This window comes from Mustela erminea, chromosome 10 (genome assembly GCF_009829155.1).
Source record: "Mustela erminea isolate mMusErm1 chromosome 10, mMusErm1.Pri, whole genome shotgun sequence".
NCBI classification, from domain to species: Eukaryota; Metazoa; Chordata; class Mammalia; order Carnivora; family Mustelidae; genus Mustela; species Mustela erminea.
The window spans coordinates 53,904,402-53,917,342 of NC_045623.1; the positions used below are offsets into that span (position 1 = coordinate 53,904,402).

Here is a 12,941-nt window from a genome sequence, read left to right on the forward strand (position 1 = left end):
TCTCTCCGTATTTATGTTGATTTTGGTCAAATGGGAAAGAGCCAGTTGCCATATTTGCTTTCTGTGTTTTAACACTTGCCAGCTTGGATGGTTCTGATTTCTCTGCTTTGTTAGGCAAAGATTGGTTCATTGTTGAGTTTCAAATTACTTGGAAAACAGGGAGGGTCCTTCTGATGATAGTTTCTAGGAGAGTAAGTAATCTTAAGCATGCTGAGAACGTGGAAAGTGCAGTGGGCCTCAGTGATCTCTAGATCTCTCTACCCTACTGTCCCTGCCAAATTCCAGTCTGCCTTTCACACAGCTGCCAGGTCTCGCTGCTTAAACATCTCTCTAAACAAGATGCAACAGCGTTCAGAGCAAGCTTGTTCCCTTTGTCATCACACCCTTCCTGCTCTCCAGCCCTGCCTGTTCGCACATGATTTCTCCTGTTCTCCGCCATATTGAATTAGTTGATTTCTCCATTTCTCCGCTTTCAGGACACTTTTTTTTTTTTTAAAGATTTTATTTATTTATTTGACAGACAGAGATCATGCGTAGGCAGAGAGCAGGTGGTGGGGGGAGGCAGGCTCCCCACTGAGCAGAGAGCCCGATGTGGGGCTCGATCCCAGGACCCTGGCATCATGACCTGAGCCGAAGGCAGAGGCTTTAACCCACTGAGCCACCCAGGCGCCTCCAGGACACTTTTTATGCTTCTGTGACTTTTTATACATCTAGCTCCCTCTGCCTGCAGTTCTTTCTCTTTCTTACCTAATGAACTCTTACTCATCCTGTGAGTCACAGTTAAAACCTCATCTCTTATGGATGAGGCGATCCTAAAGATCATGTATTCTGTGCTGTGTCCTTTGACCGCCCCACCCCCACTGGCTGTCGCTCTTGACAGCTTTGTGCTGACTGTATACTTTACATGTACTCGAATGTAGTACTAACCACATGCGATTATACTTATTTGTGTTCTTGCCTGCCTTCCCTACTTTTCCATGAATAATTAAGGGCAAACTTTGCCTTGTATGTCTGTGTTATCCTCATGGTTGATGGAGACTAGGAGAGGCTTAAAAATATTAGGTGAAAGAAAGAAGGATCTGGACTGGTTGGGCCATAAACATCAGAGGTTTCAGAGGTATATTGATTTCATCTTGGCAACACCAGCTGTTCTGGGTCCTTAGTTCCTCATGGGCTTGCTTTCCAACCTGGCAAAGGAAGCTTGAGTAGATTACCGAAAACATGACATGTTATATTTCAATGAATGCTGTACAATTTTTCTTCTCTGGAATCTCTTGCAAGTAGTCTCATCTATTCTCTTACCCCTACAGACTTGGACAGGCATGATACATACCTCAGACGCCAACTCCTTTATTGCTTTGCTTAATCCTTAAACTGAGAGAATTCTTTGATTTTTAGCCCCTGAGATTACTTCTTGTTTCCTTTGCCCCGGTAAGCCCTCTCAAGCAGAATATTAGTGCAACCCCATATTAGAATATAGAGAGGGGGAAAGGAGACAGGACCTCTCTCAGGATCAAATCCCTTAAAATCTCCCCTTCCATCCAGTCCTGGGGAATAGGCACATTGTTCCCCGATGGGACCATTGGGCCAAATTTGAGGTATGTCGTCTTTCTGAGGGGTGTGTGTGTGCATGTGCACGCATGTATGTACATGTGTGGGGGTAGGGGAAAGGACAGCAGGCATCGGAGAAGGAATGAATGCCACCCAAGCAGAGCAAACTATAGAGCACGCATGAGGGGTATAGAAGGGATGGAGTAACAGAAGAAAATTGGGGTTGTAGAAGGATTTGGAGAAAGAAGGATGAAGTTAATTTGGCAGATGCTTCATGAATATCCATCTTATAAAGACACGGTGATAATAGTTGTGAGTGAGACTGAGATAGTCCCTGGCTTTCGAGAACCTCTCGGTCTAAGTGGGAGGTGGGTAGGGAGAGAAATAGTGAGGTTGTTGTACCATAGTAGGGTAAATGTTACAGAGCTGAATGCGCAGGGTACTGTGGGAGTGAGAGGAGGGGTACTTCATCAAGTTTTAGTGACTAAGGGAAGTCGGGAATGAATCTGTGGAATTCCAGAAGATGAACGGGAGTCTGGTATTAGTGGGGATACAGAGTACTGTCTATAGCTCAAAGGAAAAGGAAACTTTTGCTAATTCATCCTCTCAAAGAGGACACCTTTTTAAAATTTGGGGTGTTAGCAGAGACCTTGAGTGCAGCCACCATAGGTAACCTTGAGTAGCAGCCTTAAAATAGCAGTCAGCAGGGACACCTGGGTGGCTCACTTGGTTAAGCAGCTGCCTTCCGCTCAGGTCATGATCCCAGCATCCTGGGATCGAGTCCCACATCAGGCTCCTTGGCTTGGCAGGGAGCCTGCTTCTCCCTCTGCCTCTGCCTGCCACTCTGCCTGTGCTTGCTCTCACTCCAAATATTTAAAAAAAAAAAAAAAAAAAAAGCAGTCAGCATTTGCTGAGTATTTACTATATGGTGGGTCTGTGGTGAGCAGTTCCCACTTTATCTAATTTAATCCTCACAACCATAGGAGATGGACATTACCCTTACCCTCATCTAGGTAGAAAAGGCACAAAGTGGCCAAGGTAAGCTTCAGTTCCAGGCTGTTTCTCTCCACAGCCCAAGTTCTCACCCATATTCCAAGGCTGGAGGCAGAGTGCTGAGCTACACTCAAAGTGACCTACCACCTAGGTGGCAGGAATAGAGGGGAACTCCTAAGATATGAACCTGGGATGCCAACCAGGGACCAGATATTAGCCTGGTTGCTTGTTTGCTTGCTTGCTTTCCACGGGGGTGGGGGGGCATTTAAGGAGTCTCAACTTTTAAATATTTTAAGGAGGACCAGGTAAAGGCATTGAAAGTATTTTAGAAATCATCTCCCTGGCTGCAGTGTGAGGAACAGACAGGAGAGGGGCATTTGGTTGAGTTATTTAAAGCCTGAGATGATAGTGGCCTTGAGCAAGAGAGGGGACAACAGTGAGGGCAGAGGGGGGAATAAATCTATAAGACCTGATGAGCAGAGAGTTTGCCAGCTTAGGTGGTTTGGCTCTCTGAACCAGGGAGGTAGAGACGTCCAGTGGGGAGTGAGCATGCCGAGCTGAAACCCAGGAGGGAAATCGAAACTTCAGAAGGAGACTGGCATCCCGGCCACAGGTGAGACCTCTCAGGGCAAGCATGGCAAGTGAGAAGAGGCGGGAGCTACTCTACAACCTGGTAACCACCAGTGGCTGTCTTTTTTATATCCTATGGTACTTCAGAGCCATTTGTTTATAAAACAGTTGATGTCCCCAGCTACTTTTCCAATGTACAGCCTTTAAAAGTAATATAATAGGGTACCACAGGGATAAGTGGATATTTTCCAAGAAGGTGTCACTTTGCAAAGGGCCCGGTTTGAGGAACATTTCCCCCATTGCATATCTCAGACTGCTTACTACTTCAACTAGGAGATGGTGTTCCACAACACAGCAAGGGACTGTTTTGATGATGCTTAGAAAAATGTCTTCATACATGTGGAAAATAATTCTCCCAAATGCAAACTCTTGACATGATGAAGAAAAATGAGAGAGGTAATGTGAACTAAACTGTTAGGCTGCTTTGCGAAATAATTGTACTCATTCATTTTTATAACTGTGCACACCCAGGCCTGTGGGGCATCTTAAGAAAACAGCCAGGGCCAAATTTGTAATTAGCTGAGTCCATTTTTGCCAGGCCTAACCATGGATGTAGGACAGAGTTGGTTTTGTTATTTCCTTAATTGAAAGCATCAAGAAAATACAAGCCAGGTCAGAGAGTTTTTGATTGGGGTAGGAACGCTGGCATAAATAACCCCAGATTATATGTCTGCTGGAGGCTGGGAGGAGGCTCGTCTGTGCGGCCTCCTTCTGAGGTTACCCAAACAATATTTGGTGACTAGCAGCTCCCCTATGGAATGTGGGAATGCAAGTGAACGTTTTGAAATTTCTTTAATTTTTTTTTCCCCAGGGCAAGGGCCTAGGAAAACCAAGGTTTTTCAGGGAACCTGAAAGTTTCTGACCATAATTCTTTATTTCTTCGTAATGCAACTGCCCTCCCCTTTCTCCCCTTGGTTTCCAGTTTATCGGTCAACCCAACCACCCTGAACCTGGATGGAAGGTTATGTACCAAATGGTCCTGTCAACAGCCTTGGGAAGTAGGTCCTATTATTTCCATCTTGCCAACATGGAAGCTGAGACTTATTCAAGGTCACTCATTCAGAAAGTTGTAAGGGTAGCATTGCAAAACAGATCTCTTGGGGCTACAAACTGTCCTATCTTCGCTGGCAGATGCCCGTTTCAGAAAGTGAGTGAGAAGCATCCTGATCACTTCCTCAGTGACGCCTCATCTTTCATTGCTTCACCCCACCAGGGTCCATTCTTAACATGAAGCAGCTGCCCTCGATTTCTTGGGGTGCCGAGAGTCTTTCTGTTTGTCTCCCTAACCATTTCTGGCTTACTCAGAGTCCTCTCTGGCTTTCCACTTGTCTTTGGAAAACTGACTGGCAAATGCTTTTCTTATGCAGGGCAGGGCAGTTTAACTGAAAAGCTTCCATGATTCCAAAAGATAGGATTGGTCGCTGCTTTCCAATATGGAAAGGCATGGATCTTTCCACCTGTAGTGACACTCTGCAGTCGAAGTCTGCACGAAGAGAAGCCTGGAGTGCAGATTTCCTCATGTTGGAGCACAGCCTTTGTAACAGGAGGAAAATAAGTGCGAAGAACCACAGTGCCTTTCCATACCTCCTTTCCCAGTATTCTGAGTGAATTTTCCACCAAACTGAAATGTGTCTACAGAGCCATTTGAGAAATGTGAAGCTTAGACAGCCTGTACCATAGGAAAGCTGCTGGTTTGGGATAGGTGTAGAAAATTCATGTGTTCCAAATCCATAAATGCCCTATATTGATAACCTTAAGCACTTTACCTCATGGAACTGGTATAGCCGGTGTCCTTGTTTTATAGGGAGGGTTCTCCAGGTGCCAGAGGTGGCTTTGGCCTTCCTACCATTCTCCCAGGGAGTGCAAATAGGATTCTTCACTGTCATTATTTCTGGGGGCGTATGGGGGGGAGGGCAGTATTGCCCACACAGTATTCTGGGAGTCATAATGTTTTATGACCTGCAACATACTCATTAAACTGAACCTTATTTCCAAGTCCATTGGAGGCAGAAGGGAAAATGATTCAGGTGGCTAACTTCACAGCTTTGCTGGGTTCCTCTGCCCAACACTTTCCTGTTTCTGAGTTTTGTGTTCCAGGGTGGATAGGGGTTCCTAGTGGGAAGTTCCATGTTCCTGAAACCTGGTAATTATTTGGAATTAAAGGTAGGCATAAGACTTTTCACTTCCTAGTAAAATGATAAAAACAATAGCCAGTCCTTCATGCTTTCTGCAGCCTTCTAAGCAGTTTTTCATGAGGTCACTTAAGAGTCACAGAATCCTAGGAGGCAAGTTCTGTTCCAGCAGGGTAAGGAGCCTAAGCATCCATCCTGGTGAGGGGTTGGAGGAGAAGTGGAGTGCGATGATATCACAAAGTCCAGTGAGGGGAGGTGAGAGGGTCACTTGAAACTGTCCTTCTTCCTGAGGTGTCTGTTTTTTAAGTACACCATGAAAGACGGCAAAAAGACATAGGACTGCAGTTCATGAAGCTCTAGAAGCTCGATTCTGATGTTTCTAGAGGTGGGGCTTTCCGAGTCCTGACTTCTCTACCTTAGGAATGACTTCTCTACCTGCCCTAGACTGCACAGGAAGTAATGATGTGTGAGGATTAGGTGGAACATGGGATACAGTTCATGAACAATAATAGATAGCTTAGGAAGAACTTTACTTGGGGGTGAAATGGAAAGAAAAAAGAATGGTGATGTGGAGGCTCTATGAAAAGGGTCCCCTCCACAGGAGGACTCAGGTCATCTGATACTTTATTAGCTGAACTGCACAGAGACTTTGTTTCATTTTTGTTTTAGCTTAGCTTCTGTTTTTAGTGAATTAATTACTGACATTTAGAAATCGAGAGAGATTTCAAGCAGTCTGCATTTCTGCCTTCTATTGACAAGAGCAGAAGGTCTGGTGAGACCGACCTGTACCACCTCATGATGGCTGTGAGCTAGAGCTACAAGCTGCTGCCTCAACAGACAGAGCTTACTGCTCCATCCAGACCCAGCCTGTCCCTGATCACACACACAGGGGTGGACCCTGACATAAACCCAGCTGGCCCTAGGCTTCCAGCTCTGTCACGCCACATCACGCCATACCACGTCACGCTTCTCCAGTCAGTTTTCTGAAATGGTGCTGTGTAGCTCTTCACCTCAAAGCTCAGATGAGAGATTTCCAGATACACAGCAAGCCACATGCATGGCCTCAGAGGAGCGTTGCTTCTCTCTCTCGGGTAGGAAGTTGTGAAGGGTGCTGGGTTGGAATTGAGTGGCCGATTGCACACAATGTGCTTGATTCAACGTGGGGCTCGAGCCTGAGATCAAGAGTCACATGCTCTACCTTCCAAGCCAGCCAGGTGCCCCTGTGAATTTTCTTTTGAAAGTTTGCTGTTTTCTACCAACAAAGGAAGTAGCAGGGAGTGGGGTTCTGGGGTGATGCAGACCCAGATTTTAGTCCCAGGTCTGCCAGTTACTAACCTCTTTCCCACAGGATGGGTGTGAGGCCTGAAGGAGAAGGGGTCTACACAGAGCATACATATTCATCTTTTGGGATTAGTTTCATGGACTGTTTTCATCACAAGGTGGCCAGTCTTCTGTGAGATATGTAAAAAAGATGGTTGTCTTTTAAGGTGATTTCAAGATAGTTGTCTTCCTCCTGTTACCAACAACAATATGACCTCAGGCAAATTACTTAATATCTGAGAACCTCAGCTCGCTCCCTAATCAAAAGGAAATATCCGTGCCCACTTCATAGAGTTTGTTGGGAACATTAAGTGAGGTAATTTAAATAAAAGCACGGAAGTCATACGGGCTAAATACAGAGTAATCATACATGAAAGCAGTGTTTAAGATTTGTTTGCTTTTAGTGGCATATTTTACAACAGTTTTTCCTTTAGGGATTCCCAACAGATGGGAATAACTCTTAAAACTGGGAGCAGGCCAGGAAGTAAGTCTTCCTGACCTTCCCTGTCTGTGAGGCACCTGTTCTGAATGAGGCTCATCCCTAATGTTTGTGGGGCCCAGGGCAAGGGTGCCTGTGAAAGCATAGCTGTTGTATGTCTAAATACTTAAAAGTGATAAATCGGGCCAACAAAAACATTAAGCCAAGTTCTATTATCTGAACATAACAACTTTACCTTCATAATGAACTGGAAAGCCAGGTTTGAATTTAGGATTCTTGGACTCCTTGGAATTCTGAGCCAAGATGGGACTGGCCAAGGAGTGTGGGCCCCTTTTCTCTCTACCCCTGGCTCCATCCCCTACAAAAAGGAGCTTTGAGTGCTATGTGTGTGGACACCCAAACCTCCTTGCTCAGTTGCTGACTGTATCCCACTAACAGTGGCCTTTGACCACTTCTGAGCCCACGGGTGTGTAAATGGTTGTGTAGTTTACCTTGGGAGGCCAGATCTGGGGAAGACCCTCGGCCCTTCAAGGCCATGGAAAATAGGCTGAGGGCTGTTTGGGTAGGGTATTCTGGGATCAGTCCTGAGTTCTTGGAGCATATTCTTAGAGTAGGAGTAAGGGATTAGGCTCTGGGTGGACATGTCCCTTTCACTTGAGGGTTTCTTTTCCTGCAAGGAAGGTAGCTGTAAGAGGGTCAGAGAGCAGAGCCCTTTAAAATGTGGATCCCAGATGAAGGGCCCTTTCTGTCCATGTCCAAGGCCAGTGCTGCTCTGAATTCTGGGGCTCCAAGGACTGATAACTTCTTTTACAGCTTTTCAGATTTGTACTCTTGAGGCCTGTGGTTCTGGAAGAGTTCTTTCAACATAGCCGAAAGTCCCAATATCTCATGCCATTGTTAGAAATGAAAACGATATAGCTTGGTGCCTGATACTAGAACTCTGGCTGGTTCATTCTGTTGACCGCTGAGGCCATCAAGTGGGGAGCAGCTGTAGGCAGCCTAGGCACCACCTAAGTGGACGTACAAACTCAAAGCAAGGCTTCTGTCAAGCTGAGTGTCCCGCCATTTCTTATGTGTAGACTCGTATTTTCCCTGTTTTCCATGCTGAGTCTCTGGACTGCCTGGTGTACTCAAGTCCAGAGTCTCCCCTCAAACTGTGTGGAAGTGGGAAAAGGTAGACAATACCAGGATCCAATGACTTTGTGTACACACTTCGACCCAGTTACCCTGTCACCATCACCACGCCTCACTGGTGTTTTCTGTCTTCTGCAACATGGGTGGTTTCAGATTTTGAGTGCCTTGGATGTCTATTGGACAGAATGGTTCACCTTTCCAGAATATCCCTTCTGTAGTAGTTTAGGCTGTGCCCCTTTCTGTGGCTGTCAGGAAGACCTACTTCATCCATTTTTCATTTTTAAAAAGATGGTTGCATTCTCTGGTCTCCTCATGCTGTTACCATTTTTTTTTTCCCCTTGTGATTTAATATCCTTTGTTTTCCTTTACTGTTTTTTTCTGTGGTATGTCAGGAGGGAGAGGAGGAAAATAGGAATGGCCAATGCAGTGTGTGTGAGGATTTAAATAGTACCAATAAAGTAGCAGGGCACTGATGTTCATTGACGGTTTCATCTCAATCCAGGTGGCCTCAAGTGCCTCCTTTCTTGTATTCTTTCTTTCTCTTTCAGGATTTCAGACAACTTGGGGTTCACATTGTCAAACTGGCTTCAAGTCACACTGGGCCAGTGGTTAGAAAGTCCTATTTTTCCAGACAGCGGCTACTAACTTTTTCCCGTGTAATGTGTTAGATGCTCGGATTCCAGAGCTTAGAATCAAGCCCCATCTCCTAACCTCAGTGAGAGCTAGCTCTCCAGGCATTTTGGAAATGTGATCTGTGCTTCTTTTGCCCCATTAAGAGTCTTCTGTTGTTGAACTTGCTCAGCACAGTATAAAACAGATAAAATGGACAGATGTGATTTTCATTAATCTAATCCCTTAGTGAGTTCCGTGGTGAGTTAAACCCACTTATGGTCCTTACTGATATGGAAGTACATGTGAATATTCAGTTGCATGGGTATGTGCTAATTATTAGATTCTTATCTGTGTGTAAGTCTTTAACTTTGGGAAAGCCCTTCATCTTATACATTAACTTTCCCCACAATTTGCAGAGGGGTCTTGAGTTTTTGAGCAGTAACAGGTCCCATATTCGAGTGCTTCCTGGGGAGAAATTTTAAGAAGGATGTCTTGAGAATAGAGTATGTTCAGAAGACAGGTACTTAAATCATGTCTCTGAGGGGTGATTGGAAAATTGTTATCAGAAAGGAAACAAGACTCAAGCAGATAAAGTATGGGTTTCAAGTACATAAGGCACATTTGTGGAAAAAGGATCTCACATTCCGTGAACTCTTATGGGCAGACCTAGGAGCAGTGTTGCAAGTCTCAGGAAGATAAGTGCTGATCATGAGTCACAGTCTGACCATCTGAGCTGCTACAGAGACAGTGAGACCCCATCTCTGGAGGTGTTTAAATGGAAGCTCTTGGACTCCTTGGCAGAGTGCTAATGGAAGGGACCAAGCATCCAGCTTCAGCATTTATCCAGTGACTTTGAAGTTCTCGGATTTGGAGACTTGGATTTGGAGTCTTGGATTTGGAGTTTGTGAGGAACTAATATGTTCTTTTGTCTTGTTGGTTTCCATGGAAGAGCCTATGAGAATTTTTGAGCTCTTCCCAAAATACCTTCCCAGATGCCGTTTCAGAATTGTGCATCCTTTCTCTTGCAGGAGAAAATGCAGAAGTCTCCATGGATGTTTCCCTGGCTTACCGCGATGATATGTTTGCTGAATGGACTGAAATGGCCCATGAGCGAGTGCCCCGGAAACTGAAATGTACCTTCACATCCCCCAAGGTAGGATGCTTTGATGTCTAAGTTGATAGGGTTTTTATTTGGGTTCCAGGTACATGAGAAGATTTATTTTACAGTTCATAGATACAGTCCTTACTCTTAGTATGCATGACCCACAAAGGTTAGTCATCATCCTTTGTCTTAATAGAGGAAAGGGCAAAGCAGAGATTTTAGGTCCTTGCCCAGGAAGGAAGAATATCTGTTTGAAGTGATATAGTTGTTTCTCTGAAATTCCTCCATAAAAATAAACTCTTGGTTCTCTGCTTAAGGGCTGAGAGTGTCTGAACAACGTTGCTAAGTTATTTTAAGGTGTGAGAATCTGTTCATATTGGATCAATGCTTGTATATTCTCCTCTGTTTCTTAGGCATCTCGTTGTTGCCAGTTAATGTGCAGGTGCAAAGACTAAAAATCCCCGTGAACACCACACACAAAAAGAGGCCCTAAGGGAGGAAATCTAATTTCATTTGAGACCTGGGTCTTCCAACCCATTTTTAAGGCTCTCCTTTCTCTGGTTCTTTTAGAAGGATTCGTTCAACCATCCATGAGAGGGAGGTTGCTCTCCTGCATTGAAAATAGGGAGACATTTTCTTTTTGGCAAAGGTCTTTAGTTTTATGATTTCTCATTAGTGAAAATGCAGAGGTGGACTCAGTGGCCCTCAGAGGATAGTAAGGTTCGATGGTATAAGGACCAGGTCACAATGAGCCAGGGGCCCTTTTCGGGGGCAAGTAGCATCCTCACACACACGCCTTCCCTAGATTCTGACTCCCGTTCCTGTGAAAATATCTGTGAAGATGAAATGGAGCCATAGTTACTGTTACACTTGGCTACCCACAACCCTCAAGGGTGTTGACATGAAGCACCCTGAGCAAGGTGATCACTGATGTCCCTTCAGGTACAGAAATGGTCTCATTTTTTGCACGTGAAGTACACTGAAGCACATTCTTGATTATGTCATTTGTCCCTTGGTATTGTCAAGTCAGTTCCTTTTAAAGGATTTGGACAGCTTTGTAGTACCTGCTCCATTGATCAGGTCAGTTCCTCTTCTCTCCTGGCCTCACTTTTGCATCTCACTGCAAAGTCAGGATTCCCTGTGGGATGGGAGGAGTGGCATGTTGAAGCTGCGGAGTACCGTGCCCTAGTTGTCCATCCTACCCCGAAGAGGAGTAAGGTGGGAAGGGGCAGGTTCACAGTGTTAACATTAAGTAAAAGTATGGATTTGGACCAAAACACACTTAGCTCCAATTTTGGGCTGTATCACTGATTGTATGCGTGGCCTTTGGTAAATGTAGTTAATCTGTCCCAGCTTCATTTGCATATCTGCAAAATGGAATAATAATACCTGCCTTGGGATTCTGCATAAGGATTAGGTGAGATAATAAACATCCGCAGGGTGACCTTATCATTTAATACCCACTCTGGGTTGTGTTTGAGAATGAAAGGGGATGTTAACCAGGTGGGCCACGGGGACTCTTGTGGGCAAGCCATGCACCCTATACATAGGACCTGCTGGGTCACCTGCTATTTACTAACTGTCCCTTCCCCAGGTTTCCTAGTGGTCTGAGGACCAACAGCGCCAGCATCACCTGGGAGCTTGTAGAAATTGCATACTCCCCAGGTCAACCCCCAAACCTTCTGAATCAAAATCTCAAGGCATAGGACCAAGGAATCTGTGGTTTTGTTTGTTTGTTTGTTTTTTGAAGATTATACTTATTTATTTGACAGACAGAGATCACAAGTAGGCAGAGAGGCAGGCAGAGAGAGAGGAGAAAGCAGGCTCCCTGCTGAGCAGAGAGCCCGATGCGGAGCTTGATCCCAGGGCCCTGGGATCATGACCCGAGCCGAAGGCAGAGGCTTTAACCCACTGAGCCACCCAGGCACCCAGGAATCTGTTTTAATAGGATTTCAACTCCTTAAGTTCAATAAAATTTGAAGTTTATTTATTTATTTTAGAGAGAGTGAGTGTGCACATGCATATGCACTTGAGCCGGGGGAGGGACAGAGGGAGAGAGACTCTCCTCCAACAGACTCCCCAGTGAGCATGGAGCCCAATGCAGGCTCCATCTCCCAGCCCAGAGATCATGACCTGACCTGAAATCAAGAGTTGGGTGCTCAACTGACTGAGCCATCCATGCGCCCATGTTTGATAAAATTTAACAATCATTGCCTTAGATCCTCTGCTGGCTGTCAATTATAGCACACACCCCCTGCCAAAAGCTATCTGGAATTGTTTGGGATAGGCGCTTGGGGGTAATCTGCAGGAAAAAATGAATGGTAGAGAGAAACTGAAGGTAGCAGGAGAGGAACAGCTGACGTTTTCAGATCTTTGCATGCAACGGGGGAAATTAATTAAAACCTTTCTGTCACTGCAAGTTGAATGCATCTTTCAGAGGTGAGACTGGTTGGATATCTAAGTTAAAGGATATAAAGCCTTGGGATATGGAATTTCATCTTCGGAAAAGGGAAAAGTCCTATCTCACCTTCCTTAGACACCGGAGGGCGTTGAGAAACAGAGTGAGGGGGAGGTCATTAAGAAGCCTGCAACTGCTTCTTAATGATGGCTGCTTAATTATCTTTAGGATGTGTTGATCCCTTTCAAGAAAGATATTAAACCTTGAAAAGTGTGAAGGAGATGAATCATCAAATCTCTGCTTTTTGATTGCAGTGAAATTTAGTCTTGAGTCTGAAGATTAAATGAGAAATTGCTTTAAAGCTTTTTAGTCCCTGGTGGATTGTGAAGTCGAAAGAAAAAAAAAAAAGTCAAGTTGCCACCTGCTGTAATTTGTCCTAATTAGCCAGTCTCATGCTGGAGTTGGGGGAGTGCTGAGGGGGATGGGGGAAAGGAAGGAGGGGGGGAATGTCTTTCTTCCTAAATGCCCTAAGTGCTGGCAGAACCTCGGTGCATAAGGAAGAGCCCCCAACAGGGTACAGTGAATTTGTCTCCAAGACAGGTAGGCCAGGCCATGATCCCAGAATCTGAT

The 12,941-nt window shown here is 45.1% G+C and overlaps 1 protein-coding gene across 1 annotated transcript in view; it reads left to right on the forward strand.

Moving 5' to 3' along the window:
• Positions 1-12,941, forward strand: part of WLS (Wnt ligand secretion mediator) — a 101,728-nt gene that overhangs the window by 58,431 nt on the left and 30,356 nt on the right. Inside the window, exon 3 of the mRNA XM_032361507.1 lies at positions 9,840-9,964. Within this exon, the coding sequence (XP_032217398.1) occupies positions 9,840-9,964 (125 nt within the window). The remainder of the gene's footprint in view (positions 1-9,839; positions 9,965-12,941) is intronic.